Genomic DNA, 16115 nt, shown 5'->3' on the forward strand with positions numbered 1-16115 from the left:
TCACTTCTTGGGGAATCCCTCCCTTATGTGCCCATGGGTTTTTCTTAGTGCAGAAGTGTCCTTCCCATGTGCTTTCTGGGCATTCAGTGATCTGCCATTTACCCCACTGTATTAGAATTCCTAGCTAGATGTGAATGAACTTCTGTAGAGCAGGAACTGTGGCTTGTTTGTCATTGACCCCTTAGTACCTCATGTTAGGCCTGGCGTGGTATGTTGTAGCTTAGTAGATACTTGTAAAATGAATAAATGAACAAATAAGTGAATAATATATTAATGTGATGATTTTTCACTGATCATTCTCCCCAAAATTATCCAAGGCAAGTCTACAAATTTTATGAATTGATTTTTATTTTAAGCTTGAGTTTTATTATTGGCCTCCATACTAATTTTTTAATACTTTCATGTATATTTACTATATGTTTTTATTTCACTTACTACATTAATTTTATTTAGGCATAAATCATTTGTTTTTTAATAATTCTTGGCTTGCTTTCTTTTTATAACCTTGAGATTTATCCCTGCCTCAGGTGGAGGATGCGCTGTCCTATCTTGACCAGGTGAAGCTGCAATTTGGTAGTCAGCCTCAGGTCTACAATGATTTCCTTGACATCATGAAGGAATTTAAATCTCAGAGGTAAAAGATCTATGTGGTTGTATTCAAGCTTTGTGCTTGAAATGTTGATTTTGGAGGGAGGCTATGGCTTATTCTCATACGTTGAAAGATAAAGGATGCCTCCTTTTGGAGGGTTTAATTTTTAGGGTCATGCTTTTATTTTATGTATTGCTTTATTGATGAAAATTACGGGCCCTAGACCTTTGTTTTCTCCTTATTGGTTACTTTTTCTTAAAATTTTTCTTAGCACTTCCTCTCAATCAGGGAAATAGACTGGTAATGATTAGGCTGCCTGCTCTTTGAGTTGATTTTGGATACACTGATTTTCTGGTATGGTTCACTATTAGAGTAGTTCGTGAAAAATGTAGACACATAGTGATTTATACTGGTGTGTCAGAGGGTGGATCTTGCATGGGAATTGCTGCTTTAGATTTACTGTTGAGTATCTGCTTGTTAGGACTGTTATCATGAATATAACTTTTGTTCAAAATTGTGACAAACCTCTTTGAATATGAGGCTAAAAGTGCTTTGGAATTTCAGAGTTGTTTATGTTTTGTTGATTTTGTAATATGCAGGTTGATTTTTACCTGTTTTCCTGTTCAGAGAACCTAGTGGAATGTGTATTTTTTTCTTACTAGGGTGTTGGTCAAGCTTGCCACTTTAATTTTTGTGGTTTGTTTTGTGTGTGTGTGTGTGTGTGTGTGTGTGTGTTTTGTTTTTTGTTTTAATCAGCATTGACACTCCAGGAGTGATTAGTCGTGTGTCCCAGCTGTTCAAAGGCCACCCCGACCTGATTATGGGCTTCAATACCTTCTTGCCCCCTGGCTACAAGATTGAGGTGCAAACCAATGACATGGTGAACGTGACAACTCCTGGCCAGGTTCATCAGATCCCCACCCATGGCATCCAGCCCCAGCCTCAACCACCACCCCAACATCCTTCCCAGCCTTCAGCCCAGTCAGCCCCAGCTCCTGCCCAGCCAGCTCCTCAGCCCCCACCTGCCAAAGTCAGCAAGGTGAGCACTTGGAATACTTTACATCTTGTAAAATGCATCCCTAGAAAGCACCCTCCTTTGACATTTCCCCTTTATGTAAGATTTAGAGACATCAGTTGTAGTGATTTCATCAGAGAAGATTCAATAGTCACATCCCTATAAAATGGTTTACGTTTGGCTTCCACATATTTCGATATCCATTTAAATCAACACATCAGTAACCTATAAGGACTTGTTTTGTCCACACCTCCTGCCTAGTGAACCCATGAGCATCCCATCAAATGGCAACTTTACTTGTGTAGTAGTACTTTGACAGCACAGGCAGAAATGGTCATCTGATGATCAGATTATGCTACTGCCCACGGGGTCATCATTTTATAAAAGTTGCTCCATTTACCAGATTAGGTCATATCAAGCCAAGCAGAAGACCCTGTTGATGGTGGTGATGATGGTGGTGGAATGTTCTTGTTCTAGGACTGCACTGTCTGATACAGTAGCCACTAGTCACATATGGCTGTGTTTAAATTTAAACTAATTAATTCACTTTCTCATTTGTAATGGCTTCATTTCAAGTGCTCAGTAGCCCCGGGTGGCTGAGTGGCTTTATTCTATAGGCCAGTGCAATGTAAAAGAACATTGCCATCACCTCAGTTCTATTGGACGGAGATAGTTGAGAAGATTTTTATGTGGATTTCTGCAACAAGTGTCTTTTGACATTAAAGATCTATGGAGAGTGAGGGGTTTTTTTTCTTTCTCCTGTTTGCACCTGTTGAGTGAGCTTAAAAATTGCATTAGAAAAATTCTTCCCTGTAATTGGAGATGTAGCCACTTTTCAGGTTGTATTTAGAAAATTTGAGACTAAAATATCAGTATTAGAATGTGTGAGCCCTTTGCACTCCCCACCCCCACCCAGTATGATTTGAGTTGGGCTAAAATGGCCTGGCCAGAGTGAATTAAGGACGTTGTTGATCAGACATCTTGTTTCTCTTTAGTTTGACCTCTCTTTCCTATGTCAGACCATCTGTGTTCCTGAGGAGAATAATGACTTTTTTCTTTTTAGCCTTCTCAACTACAAGCACATACTCCAGCCAGTCAGCAGACTCCCCCTCTCCCACCATATGCATCCCCGCGTTCTCCGCCTGTCCAGCCTCATACACCAGTGACAATCTCGTTGGGAACGGCCCCATCCTTGCAGAACAATCAGCCTGTTGAGTTTAATCATGCCATCAACTATGTTAATAAAATCAAGAACAGGTTCCAGGGCCAACCAGACATCTACAAAGCGTTCCTGGAGATTTTGCACACATATCAGGTAAGAGAGTTGCCCTTTCAGCCTGTTTTAACCAAGTCACACGCTGAGGGCATCTGGTCAAAGAAGAGCTTAAATAACCATTATTATGTTCTCTAATTGTTACTGGAAGTCAACAGGTTAAAAACTGTGATGTGTGTTTATAAAGCTATTTTGATTTGCCTGACTTTAATTGCCTTATAACAACTAGACAGGATTTTTAAGTTACTGCCCTGTGAAGCAGATGCTTATTATCTGGGCAGTTAGAGGGTGGTTTGTGTAGTATAGTTCATCTACAGTAGAAGGAGGAGACATTTCTCTAACATTTTGCGTTTTATTGGTTGGTAGTGGTCCCTTGATCATTCACATATACTGTCCTTCTTCTATTATTTTATTTTTTAAAGGTTATTTATTTATTTAACCTCTGTATCCAACGTGGGGCTCGAACTCATGATCAAGAGTCGCATGCTCTTCCAACCAAATCAGCCAGGTGCCTCTGTCCTAGTTTTAAAAAAATTGTCAGCCACCATCTTCCACTCATTTCTCACCTTAAAAGCTTGCAGTTAAAACAAGGGCTAAGAACATAGACTTTTCTTCTTAGGTATAGCCCAAGTAGATAACATCCCAGAAAGTGTGCAAAAGGGAGACATTCAAAACAGTGGACCTCTAATATGATACCTTCCTGTTTGCAATTCCTGTCAGAAGGAGCAACGAAATGCCAAGGAAGCTGGAGGAAACTACACTCCAGCCTTGACTGAGCAGGAGGTATATGCCCAGGTGGCTCGTCTTTTTAAAAATCAGGAAGATCTGTTGTCAGAGTTTGGACAGTTCCTACCAGATGCCAACAGCTCTGTGGTAAGTTTTATTTAGAAAGAACTACACTATTTCGAATTATTATCTTTATTTTAAATAAGTTAGGAAGCTGGAAACAGAAGCAGACTTTTTCTAAACGATAACCCTGCATTGGTAAGAGAATCTCTTTCATGTGTCTTACTTAGCTTTTAAGCAAAACAACTGCTGAGAAGGTTGATTCCGTGAGAAATGACCATGGAGGCACTGTGAAGAAGCCCCAGCTGAACAACAAGCCACAGAGGCCCAACCAGAATGGCTGCCAGATCCGTCGGCACTCTGGAACAGGAACTACCCCTCCTGTAAAGGTGAGAATGGGTGGCAGCTGCGCATTTTGATTTTCAGGAACAATCCTCGTGGACAAGTACTGGGGTTGTTCAGGTGTTCTTATCCTAGGCGTGTTGGAAGTTGGATCATGGATACTCGGAGTGAGTTGGTGTCACAGAAACTCAATACAAAGCTTCTTATCTGGCTTTGCAGAAAAATGTTAGAATATCAGTGATTACACAAATTACTGTATTTTTTGAGTTTTTGTTGTTTTCTCTATATTTCTCTCTTCTTTGCTATTAGCCGTCATGTCTTTTTTTGTTTGATGCGAAAGTTTTCTGAAACTTAACTAATTTTTCCCTTCCTCTGACTTGATGCCTTCAACGTGCCTTGTGATAATAAGAAGGAAAATTACTAGGCTAATTGTTTCAGAAATAAGTCATTGGCCTTTAAAGTCCTCCTGTGAGTAAAGTATATATACTTTGTGAGATCTCTTTGGTCTAGAGGCCTATCCTGCCCAGGTTTCTTTGTTGGATTGCCAGATCTTATCTGTATCATTGTAGTCTCCAAGGCAGGACCTTTGGGTGTAGCATAGGGGATCTTAAATTTCTGTTAGTGACGTATCACAGTGCTTCTCATTATAATAAACACTGATGGTCTGCCTGCAGAAAGCTAAGCCTGTGCTCTTCCTCTCTGATGTAGTGCAGCTGTGCTAGGAGGAGAGCTAGGTGTGTACTGAATGTTGCTTGAGTGAATTCTAAAGCAGTATGTTATGTGGAAGAGATGGGCGTGTCTGCAGAATCTAATTAATAATAAAAGTTAGTGGAATTTTTAATAGGAGGTGACTGGTGAACAAGCAGATGACTACAAAGAGTGACAGGTGTTGCTCACACTTTTGATGTACTATTTTTTAGTGTTTGTAATGGCTTTTCCTTTTGAAACCAAATTGAACATAAAAATAGTTTATATTTCTTCACTTTAGTAAAGAGTGTTAGTTATATGGGTAGCAAATCAGGTTGGCAGGTAAGCTCCACTCTTGCGTTGGTCCCCTCCCACACTCAATTACCCTCAGGTGGAGACCCTAGAAAGGGGGATTAGAATTCCCTACCTACTTTTCTCCTTGGCAGCGTAAGCAGCAGAGGCTCTGGCTCTTGAGAGAGTATACTCTGAGGTGGTCAAGGTAAATGTGCCGCTTCTCCCAAAGTTGGTGCATTTCTTCACAGGTAGTTGAGAGACGGCTTTTTAAAAGTGAATTCTTGCCTGACAGTTATGTCATGGCCTATTCATTCCCTTTGAGAAAGTAATATTGGTCTGAGTTGATACTGCCGACAAGAGAGTCATTCCTTCTCTTAGGAAAATAAACTGTGCTTTTTTTCATGAATTTTTAAATTGAATTATAATTAAAGGTTAAATATTGATTTCTATCCGCTTCTGGCAGTGTGCTCCAACTCTTTGCCTCCACCTCTAAGAAGGTGAGGTGGTGGCACTAGGTTCCAAATAGTTACTTTTGGCTAATGGAAAAAAGTAAGGATATTCTGTTATCACAGTAATGCTGTGACCATTTGTAGATAGAATATATGGGAAATAGAATGATCTGTGAACCTCGGGGTGGGGAGCAAACTGTGAGATAGAGAAGATGGGTGGAAATCTTTTAGGGTGTAAAGTGAGTGAGTGATTTGAAATCTCTCATTTGTTGGAAATTATTGACAGCAGTGGTCAGTGATGGACCCATAGAAAACAGATGAAAATAAAACTCCAAGAACTCTATTCCTTGGATCTTACATGTTTGTATTTTTCCTTTTTTGCAGAAGAAACCTAAACTGCTCAGCCTAAAGGATTCTTCCATGGCAGATGCCAGCAAGCATGGTGTAGGAACTGAATCATTATTTTTTGATAAGGTAATGATTGAATTAGATTTAATATAGGCTATTAATGCCAAAAGAAAATCACCCTATCCCCAAGAAAATTTTGTTTTAGAGACTTCAAGCTGATTAGGACTTTTTGCCTATTAACATAGTTTCCAAGTTGTAGGTCCTTTCAGGCTACCGGAACCATTAGCACAGCTAGGAAAATAGTAGCATTGTCTGTTTTGGTTTTGTGAAGTAGTTTATAGCATTTCCCATGGTGGAAGACTGCTTTTAAAAAAATGCACGATGTTACTCTTGAAAGATGTTTGGAGCTCCCCATTGTAGATAACCCAGGTCTGTACCAGTTGTTGAGGACTTCAGATGACTTGTAATCTTCTAATTGCTTGTGGTACTTATATGTGGTATCGCATATAGGGTTTGTGAGAGTTCTGATTTAATTGTATGTTTTCAAAGTTCCCTAGGTGATTCTGATAAGTAGCCAGCGTTGCGATTACTGGTGGAATACATCAGCGTTGTGTGGTGTAATGGTTTAACTTTCCTCCTGTGTCTGACTTCCTCCTTGGAGTCAGCTTGATGATTAGCAGGCTGCTCTCATCAGGCTAATTGGTAACTGTCAGACTTTCTCACTGGCAGGAACCAACCTGGAATGATCTGGTGCAGATTTACCCTGTTTTGCACCTTTGGGTTTTTGCAAAAGGGCAGGTGTTTTAGCATCTCCATGATTGGTGCCTCCCGATCTCTCTCAAGCCTGCTGTGCCTTTGTGAGCTGTCCTGCCTAACAGTTGAGTCTCTGGCTCTGACTTGAACCATTCCTGAGGGCTGTCTGAGCATTTGGTGCTTTTAAGGGAAATGTGGAAGCCCAGCTCACGACCAGCAAATGACCCAATGAAAGACTGGAGGGTTGAGGTGTGAATAAGTTAATTTTTAGAGTAATGGTATTTTTGTTTGTTTGTTTTTGGAGTTCTTATTTCTCAGAGACACATACTGATATATAGTTGGCCCTTGAGCAATGCGGGTTGAAAATCTGAGTATAACTTGTGGCTCCCCAAAAACTTACTGTTGACCAGAAGCTTTACCAATCATATTTAACAGTCGAATAGCACATGTTTTGTGTGTTATGTGTATGGTATACCGTATAATAAGCTAGAGAAAAGAAAATGTTACTAAAATCATAAGAGAAAATACATTTACAGTGATGTATGTTGTTCAGAGGTCAGCTATATAGATGAAATGTCTGAATTTGCTTTAAAATTCAGTGGTGGAGGAAATGGTTACAGAGGAAATAGAATTTACTATATATTGATCATTGAGGCTGGGCAAGTACATGAGGCTGGGCAAGTACATGGGGTTCATTAGACTATTTGGTCCACTTTTGTGCATGTTTAAAGGCTAATAAAAAATTAAAAGTCAGTCAATATTATGTATAGTACAAAAAGTACAGTTCTCTACAGTTCTCATTCATCTTTATTCCATGTAATGTCTACTGACTGATAGTTATAAAAGTGTACAGGAGCCTGGAGAAGGGGTCATTGCTAAACTGCTTGGTTTGGTGAGGACTGTCTGCAGTCCTTACTAAAGGACCACAATGCTAAATATTTACTTTTGAAATTGAAACTCCAGATTGCTCATATAGCCAGGCTAGTTTTACCTTTTGTATGCCACTGAACATTTTTAGGGTTTTGGATGTTAAAGTATTCAGTATTATAAGTGGAGGAAGAAAAAGGGTCAAGTCAGAGGACAGAAGTAATATTTTAAAAAATTATTGAAGATTACCAAAGTTTAAAAGTGTTGACAAAGATTCTTGCTGCAAACATTTGTTAGGAGAAGCAACAAAAACTAGGGTAACTCTGATATGGTTGGAAAGTCAAGCATATGGAAGGTAAATGTAATATTTACTCTAGGATCTCATTTAAATTTTTTTTCATTGTGGAACATTTTAAACATGTAAAATGAAGGAGCCGGGTGGAATGACTCCTCATGTACCCATCATCCAGCCTCTGCAGTTCCCTCCTACTAGCCAATGTACTTGTTTCATATGTACTCTCACCCACCCTGGCTTATTTGGAGACAAATCCCAGATATTATATTATTTCATCCATAAGTATTTACTAAGTTTCCTTGTAAAGTGACACTTTTCTCAAACATACTCATTATCACATCTAAAAAAAACTAACATCAGCACCTTTAGTATCATCAAATAACTGTTTAAATTTCCCCAGTCTTTTAAAAGCAACCCGGGAGCTCTTGATTCCCCATCAAACGGTTTCTCTTCTGATTGTCTCCATAAGGTCCGAAAGGCTCTGCGGAGTGCAGAGGCCTATGAGAATTTCCTGCGCTGTCTTGTTATCTTTAACCAGGAGGTGATCTCTCGGGCTGAGCTTGTGCAGCTAGTCTCTCCTTTCCTGGGGTAAGTGGAGTGAAGGGCTCAGCCCTGATGGGTGCTATGAAGGTGAGGGTATGTGATGGGCAAACATAATTTGATCATGGTGGGTCAGTTAGTTGACTCAAAATGCCAGTGTCACAGGAGTCCTCTGGGAATTCTTCTAGTTTAACTCTACAGATGGAAAAACAGGCAGAGAGGGCATCAGCCAAGACTAGTGGTTTCCCAATGTGCTGACCAATATTGGATGTTTATAGAGACCAGTCTCTTCTGGGGTTCTAGAATCCTGACTGTATTTGACAACCTAAGAATGATGTGAACATTAAAGCGGTCTTCTTGATTAGAACAACAGCTGGTTATTGCTTAGTTTTGTTGCAACTCTTCTATCAGTACCCTAACTGGCCTTAGAGCGCTCTACAAGAAAAGGGGAAGCCAGGTGCTCAGAAGCAGGACTTCTTAGGCAGGAAATAATAATTGTCATTGGAATTTGTCCCTGGTAGCAGAGTTCTGATCCAACACCAAATCGTAGTAGCCATACCTCAGGATAACTGCATCATGCTTCTAATTGCTCACCAGTTTTTGGTTTGATTCTTCAGGAAATTCCCTGAATTGTTTAATTGGTTTAAAAACTTTCTGGGCTATAAGGAATCTGTACATCTGGAAACCTTTCCAAAGGAACGAGCCACAGAGGGTATTGCCATGGAGATAGATTATGCCTCTTGTAAACGGTTGGGCTCCAGCTATCGAGCCCTACCAAAGAGTTACCAGCAGCCCAAGTGTACAGGACGGACTCCTCTCTGTAAAGAGGTAAGGCCTTTCCTGAAAAGGATCAGCCCTGAATCATCATCTCCTTCCAGAAGGGAGTGACACCAGGGATCGAAAATTTATGTGAATGGGGAAATCAAGACCCTTCTCTGTCTTTTCTCAGAAGAAAATGTTTTATACTTCTATCCAGAACCTTTCCCATCTTTGCAAACTTGATAAAAATGAAAGCTATAATGTTAGTGGTTTCTCCCACACCCTAGAATGCCTTTTTACTGAGAATGCTTAATTACCAGAAAGTTTTGTTACACTTTGGCTTCAGTTTCTCTTCTTTTACCCAAAGGTTTTGAATGATACTTGGGTTTCCTTCCCTTCCTGGTCTGAGGACTCCACCTTTGTTAGTTCCAAGAAAACCCAGTATGAAGAACACATCTATCGTTGTGAAGATGAACGCTTTGAGGTACAAGCGCCTTTATCATTTGGAGGTTGTGGAAATGGGAGGTACTAAATGCTGAGATATCTTAAATATCTGTCTATGAGGCTTGGCTTTTTAGACTGAAGAACCAAAGGCTCATGTTCTTCACTAGTAAATGCTTATTGTCCCACTTGCAATGCTTTATGAGTTTGTCAAATATATTTGTTATATTTTAGGGCAAGTGTGACCTATCTAGGCCACTTTAACCCTTTTGAAGTTATCCATTGATGGCTGAATAATAAACCCTTGAATTTTTAACAGCGTTTAGAGGTTATTGTGTTTTACAGGGTATACAAAACAGTATCTTAAGGCTGACTGGACTTTCTTAAAGAGGTTTAATTATTTAAAGTCTGTATTGTTACTCTTAGCAGGTATCTTGACATGGTTGGCAAACCAGCTCTCCTGTGAGAACTGGAATTCTTCTCTCCTATATCTGTTATTTATTTGGTTCCTTGTGAAAGAAAGCGAAATTAGAGCTTTATTTTAAAGTAGTTGGGAAGGGAAGAGCTGGAGTGAATAAGTGAGCTAGTAGAGCCCCTGTTTCAGGAGTAGGAGTACTGAGAGTGGGCTCAGAATCCCCAGTGTGTTAAAACGACTAGCTCACTGACCTCATCAACAAAAAGGGAATGTTCATTGTGTCTGAAGAGGTAAAATGATGTGTATCCTATTTAATGTGTTTATTATATAAAAGTGACTGGCCCTGATTATTCACATAGATGGGCGAGATCTTGCTCTTTTTTAAATCCATGCTGGTTTAGTTCTGCCAGCCATCCCCCTTCACACATGAGTCAGCTGTTTCTGGCAAGTCTTGAATGAAGAGCCACATGTTGCTTGGCCACTGGCAGGTGACTGGCCCCAGTGTTCATGAGGAGTTTCAACCATTTGGACAGAATGAAATCATGACAGATACTAACTTCCATGGAAAGTTTTATCAGGCTGAAGAAAGCATTACCTACGTTTAGTAAGTTTAGGTGAGGAGTTAGAAAGCAGAGATTGGCATCTTTTTCTGACAGGATGTTCCTATTCTCAACTGGTATGCCTATAAAAGGCAACATCCGCGTTTCCCATCTGTGAATGCAGGCATGATGATGAAGGTGTGTGTGCATATGCTTAGGGTTAGGTGGGATGGGCTAGTTTGAAGGAGCATTCCTTTATACATCAGGATAGGTTAGTGATCGTGCAGTGTGGACAACTCCCACATTTTAGTGGCTTTAAAAACAGATTTATTTCTGGATCGTGCTACAGGTGATTGATGTTTAGTAGGGGATCCTGCCCATCAGAATTACTTTGGGACACTTCCTTTTTTTTTTCCTTTTTTTTTTTTTTTTAAGATTTATTTGCTTGAGAGAGTGCATATACACACACATGTGCCCTAGCAGGGGAGAGGCAAAGACGGGATGGGGGAGAGAGAGAGAGAGAGAGAGAGAATCTTAAGCAGACTCCACACCGAGCACTGAGCTCCACAAGGGGCTCAGTCTCAGGACTCTGAGATCCTGACCTGAGCCAAAACCAAGAGTGGGATGCTCAACCGACTGTGCTGCCCTAGGAACACTTCCCATAGACATTTGGTCATGGGGCCCTGAGACTTCTCATTTACTTCGTTTTCTGTTTCTCATATAGAGAATCTTGTGAGAAGCCTAGGAAAAGAGTTACTCAGAGGTTGCCAGTCATATCCTTAACCAGGTCTAGCTAGGCCCTTGCCAGAAAGTAAGTGCCAGGAGTTCTGTTAGAATTTAAATGATCACCCACAGATACAACGTTGAAGTCCTTAAGGAGCGATAGTCACTGTGTTCTTATCACTGGATGTAGAACAAGGCTACTACATATTTAAATATCTCAAGTTACCCTGTAAAACCTTACACATAAGACTGATTTATCATCTGAACGGTCTTCTGGGGATTGTTGTGTATTTTGTAACAGATTTTAGCATTCCAGTAAAGTTCAGGGGAAGGTGTGAGTAAGGATGCCTCCTCTGAGGTCCCTGTGGTCTGGGGTCAGTAGTCGTCTAAGCCAAGCACACTGGTGGTGGTAGAAGTAACAACTACCACTTATCTATCATTTATTGGATGTTATGTGCCTGGCCTTGCACTAAACCCTTTATTTGGATTATATTGTTTAATGTAGAAAATAGCCTATGAGAGTAGGTGATGTTATCCCTATTTTATTGATAAGGAAATAGAATTTTGTGTGGCCACTATGGCAGAGCTAGGATTTAAGTCCAAGGAATTTAGCTCCCTACTTCATACTCTTTTTTTTTTTTTAAAGATTTTATTTATTTATTCGACAGAGATAGAGACAGCCAGTGAGAGAGGGAACACAAGCAGGGGGAGTGGGAGAGGAAGAAGCAGGCTCATAGTGGAGGAGCCTGATGTGGGGCTCGATCCCATAACGCGGGGATCACGCCCTGAGCCGAAGGCAGACGCTTAACCGCTGTGCCACCCAGGTGCCCCCCTACTTCATACTCTTGACCGCTATTCTATTCTGTTTTGGGTCCTGAGCACACTTTGTCTTTTGCTGCAGCTTGATGTAGTTTTAGAGACCAATCTGGCAACGATCCGGGTTCTGGAAGCAATACAGAAGAAGCTTTCTCGCTTGTCTGCTGAGGAACAAGCCAAATTTCGCTTGGACAACACCCTTGGGGGCACGTCGGAAGTTATTCATCGAAAAGCACTCCAGAGGATATATGCTGATAAAGCAGCTGACATCATTGATGGTCTGAGGAAGAACCCTTCCATTGCCGTCCCAATTGTCCTTAAAAGGTAACTGACTGAATGTGCCCTTCGTGCTTTATTTTATTTATTATTTATTTATTTGACAGAGGGATAGCACAAGTAGGCAGAGTGGCAAGCAAAGGGAGAGGGAGAGGCAGGCTGACCTCTGAGCAGGGAGCCTGACGCAGGGCTCGATCCCAGGACCCTGGGATCATGACGTGAGCCAAAGGCAGATGCTTAACCAACTAGAGCCACCCAAGCACCCCGCCCTTCATGTTTTAGTGTGCTTCATGACAGATTCAGTGTCCCATTAAATAAGGCCCTCATTTTCAACCTGGTTATTGTCCCATGAGACCTCCATTTTGCCCCAACACTGGTTGTTGGAAATTAGGTGCAGCATGGGATAATGGAGCTTCTTGATGGGGTTCTGTGTCAGCAACAGTAGAGAACAAACCTTGAAAGTCCATGGTGGAATGCTCTGTGTGTTTAAGGGAATATTTTAAAATATAGAAAAGAACAAAGTAGAACACGACCACCCGCATTCCTGCCACTCAATACTACCCATTGTTAACATCTTTGTTTTTTATTTTTTTTATTTTTATTTTTATTTTTTTAAGATTTTATTTATTTATTTATTTATTTATTTATTTATTTATTTATTTGACAGATAGAGACAGCCAGCGAGAGAGGGAACACGAGCAGGGTGACTGGGAGAAGCAGGCTCATAGCGGAGGAGCCTAATGTGGGGCTCGATCCCAGAACGCCGGGATCACGCCCTGAGCCAAAGGCAGACACTTAACGACTGCGCCACCCAGGCACCCCAACGTCTTTGTTTTTTAATAAGGAAATTCACTCTTTTGTCTTTGTAAAGTTGATGTTTTATTTAAAAAGGCTAGCTTTCCATTTTTACCAAGAACTTCTTACTTTTTATTCCTGACAAGCCTTCAGCCTGAGGTGTAGAGGGACTGTTGTACCGACCTCAGACCAGGCATCAAGGAGGCCAGAGCTAGGGCTGAGCCCCAAGCTCCTTCAAGTTTGTGGTGCTTTGGACTGTGAATCCCAGCTGATAGCTGGGTCCTCTCTCAGTATCACCTGAAACGGGTGTGAAGGAACTGTAGTCTGCTACACAGCTCACAGATGCCTGGATTTCATTGTTCCTTCCTAGCCTTCCGCTCAGAAGCTGGCGCAGGCTCTTCCTCTTCTCGCCATGCCAGCAGCATTTAAGTTTTGGCTTTGAGATGTAGGATACTCTTCAGTTCTAGTGCTCGTTTTGATTTTACTCTCTCCTCCACTTCTGGAATGTTAGGATCAGTTGTTGCCATCAGAAATTCCCAAACTGTGTGTGCAAAGGAGCATTACTGTGCAACTTCTCTGCTCTTGGACTTTTGCATTTACATTAGCATAGTGAATGTTCTTAGAAGTCCTGCAGCAAGAGATGTGCTTGTTTTAGCTGGCCAAGGAAGTGAACCCCCTTTTCAAGGGTATTCTGTGGCATGCTTTTGAGAAATAACTATTCTAGGTAAGACTTCTGACTTTGGGACAAATTACTTCCCCAGAATAAGTCCTGGATGATTAATTTCCTCATGTAACAAGAGTTCAGGCCTGGATTGAATAACAATATAACAGTTTGAATAATAGTATCCCAAGTTGCAATAATTTTGACTTATTGTATCTTTTGACTTTTGAAATAAAGTAAGTCTGACACATTTCTCACTTCTAAAGCCTTAGAGAGGGGCACCCGGGTGGCTCAGTTGGTTAAGCGTCTGCGTTTGGCTCAGGTCATGATCCTGGGGTCCTGGGTTCAAGCCCCACTCGGGCTCCCTGCTCAGCAGGGAGTCTGCTTCTCCCTCTCCTTCTGCCCCTCCCCGTCTCCCTGCTGGTGCTCTTTGTTTCTCGCTCACTCTATCTCAAATAAATAAATAAAATCTTTAAAAAATAAAAATAAACACATAGAGAGTAGGTGCTATTATCCCTATTTTCCCGATAAGGAAACAGTCTAGTATGGCAGAGCCAGGATTCAAATCCAAGGAGTTTAACTCCCTACCTCCCTTAAAATTCCCACATCTGAATTCCCATGTCTTGTTGTTTCTAACCTCCACCACCCATCACCCACCACCAGGTTGAAGATGAAAGAGGAAGAATGGCGAGAAGCTCAGAGAGGCTTTAACAAGGTGTGGAGAGAGCAAAATGAGAAATACTACCTGAAGTCTCTGGACCACCAGGGCATCAACTTTAAACAGAACGACACCAAGGTCCTGAGGTCAAAGAGCTTACTCAACGAGATTGAGAGTATCTATGATGAGGTGAGCTGGAGGTTTCTGTATCTGTGAGAAGACCCCAGTCTTTATGTTCAGCATGGCTTTGATTCCTGGAAATGATCTTTGGTATATGAAAGAAGACCCTCTGAGACATGTTAATCCTTGCTTCAAAACTGTCAAAGACTTCTGTTCCTGATTCTGCCATTTTAAATCTAAGCCTCACCTTTATTCCTAAGCCACTTTACTGGTTTCCCAGTTTACCATCCTGGCTTCGTCTGTGCCTGCTGCCTACCTCTTCCACTTGTCTTCCCGTCCGTTTCCCTCAAAACAGTACCTCGTCTTCATTCACTTGGCGCCTCTCAGCTTCCCACAACTGAAACACTTATCGTTAATCCCTAGACACTTTCTAATCCTTGTTTATTCAGGATACTAACCAGGAGTGTATATAGTACTGGGAGGCAGGATACAGTGATGATTAAGAAATTAATCCTGCTCTCTTGGGGCTCACGGTCATGGGGGGTGGATAGAGACATAAATACAGTATGATTGAGAATTCCTAAAAGTTAATGTGATCCTGAATTTTTAATTATGAAAATGTTAGACATAGACGGAAGGGGAAAGAGTGGTAAAATGAACTCTTACAGAAACTTAAATAAGCATCCATATTTTGCCAGTTTTGTTACATCTGTTCCCTTCCATACCCCCACCCCAGATTGGAGACCTCAAGTCCTAGACCTCATGTGGTATCCTCCATATCCATAAATACTAATATAGAATTTTCAAAGGTGGTCCCAGTTTTGTTCCACTTGTCCCCAGTAAGTCTTCACAATCTAGAAGATAGCAGTATCTTGGTGTCAGACCACACCTCCCGCATTATCTATTTCTGTTTCTGCAAGTTGTGGGTTGGAAGACATTCGCCACCGTGGGTAATAGTGGCATGTACTGCTGGAGCGGTCTCGTAGGTCTGTTTGTTGTTGCTGGACACATGTCACATAATACTTTGTGTCTCTCTCCTGTTAGAGGCAAGAGCAGGCTACAGAAGACAATGCCGGTGTACCTGTTGGCCCACACCTCTCCCTTGCCTACGAAGACAAACAGATCCTGGAAGATGCCGCTGCTTTGATTATCCACCACGTGAAGAGGCAGACAGGCATTCAGAAGGAGGACAAGTATAAAATCAAGCAAATCATGCATCATTTCATTCCAGATCTGCTCTTTGCTCAGAGAGGTGATCTCTCGGATGTGGAGGAAGAGGAAGAAGAAGAGATGGATGTAGATGAAGCCACAGGGGCGGCTAAGAAGCACAATGGTGTTGGGGGCAGTCCCCCTAAGTCCAAGCTACTGTTTAGTAACACAGCAGCTCAGAAGTTAAGAGGGATGGATGAAGTATACAACCTCTTCTATGTTAATAACAACTGGTATATCTTTATGCGACTGCACCAGATTCTCTGCTTGCGGCTGCTGAGGATTTGTTCCCAAGCTGAACGGCAAATTGAAGAAGAAAACCGAGAGAGAGAGTGGGAACGGGAAGTGCTGGGCATAAAACGAGACAAGAGCGACAGCCCTGCCATCCAGCTGCGTCTCAAAGAACCTAGTGAGTGCTTAGACTGTTGATTTCTGGATGATTTGAGGGGTTGGGGGGCCTCAGAG

General features: G+C 41.5%; 1 protein-coding gene across 3 annotated transcripts in view; it reads left to right on the top strand.

Annotated features, from left to right (window-relative positions):
- Positions 1-16115, top strand: part of SIN3A (SIN3 transcription regulator family member A) — a 68135-nt gene that overhangs the window by 28251 nt on the left and 23769 nt on the right. For all 3 annotated transcript variants that reach the window (XM_019805829.2, XM_034668016.1, XM_002925129.4), the window contains exons 4-15: positions 528-634; positions 1346-1628; positions 2668-2919; positions 3598-3750; positions 3894-4052; positions 5820-5909; positions 8168-8286; positions 8856-9066; positions 9365-9481; positions 12017-12255; positions 14327-14510; positions 15486-16059. In XM_019805829.2, coding sequence (XP_019661388.1) covers positions 528-634; positions 1346-1628; positions 2668-2919; positions 3598-3750; positions 3894-4052; positions 5820-5909; positions 8168-8286; positions 8856-9066; positions 9365-9481; positions 12017-12255; positions 14327-14510; positions 15486-16059 — 2488 coding nt within the window. The remainder of the gene's footprint in view (positions 1-527; positions 635-1345; positions 1629-2667; positions 2920-3597; positions 3751-3893; positions 4053-5819; positions 5910-8167; positions 8287-8855; positions 9067-9364; positions 9482-12016; positions 12256-14326; positions 14511-15485; positions 16060-16115) is intronic.

The sequence above is a fragment of the Ailuropoda melanoleuca genome, chromosome 9 (assembly GCF_002007445.2).
Source record: "Ailuropoda melanoleuca isolate Jingjing chromosome 9, ASM200744v2, whole genome shotgun sequence".
In the NCBI taxonomy this organism is placed as follows: Eukaryota; Metazoa; Chordata; class Mammalia; order Carnivora; family Ursidae; genus Ailuropoda; species Ailuropoda melanoleuca.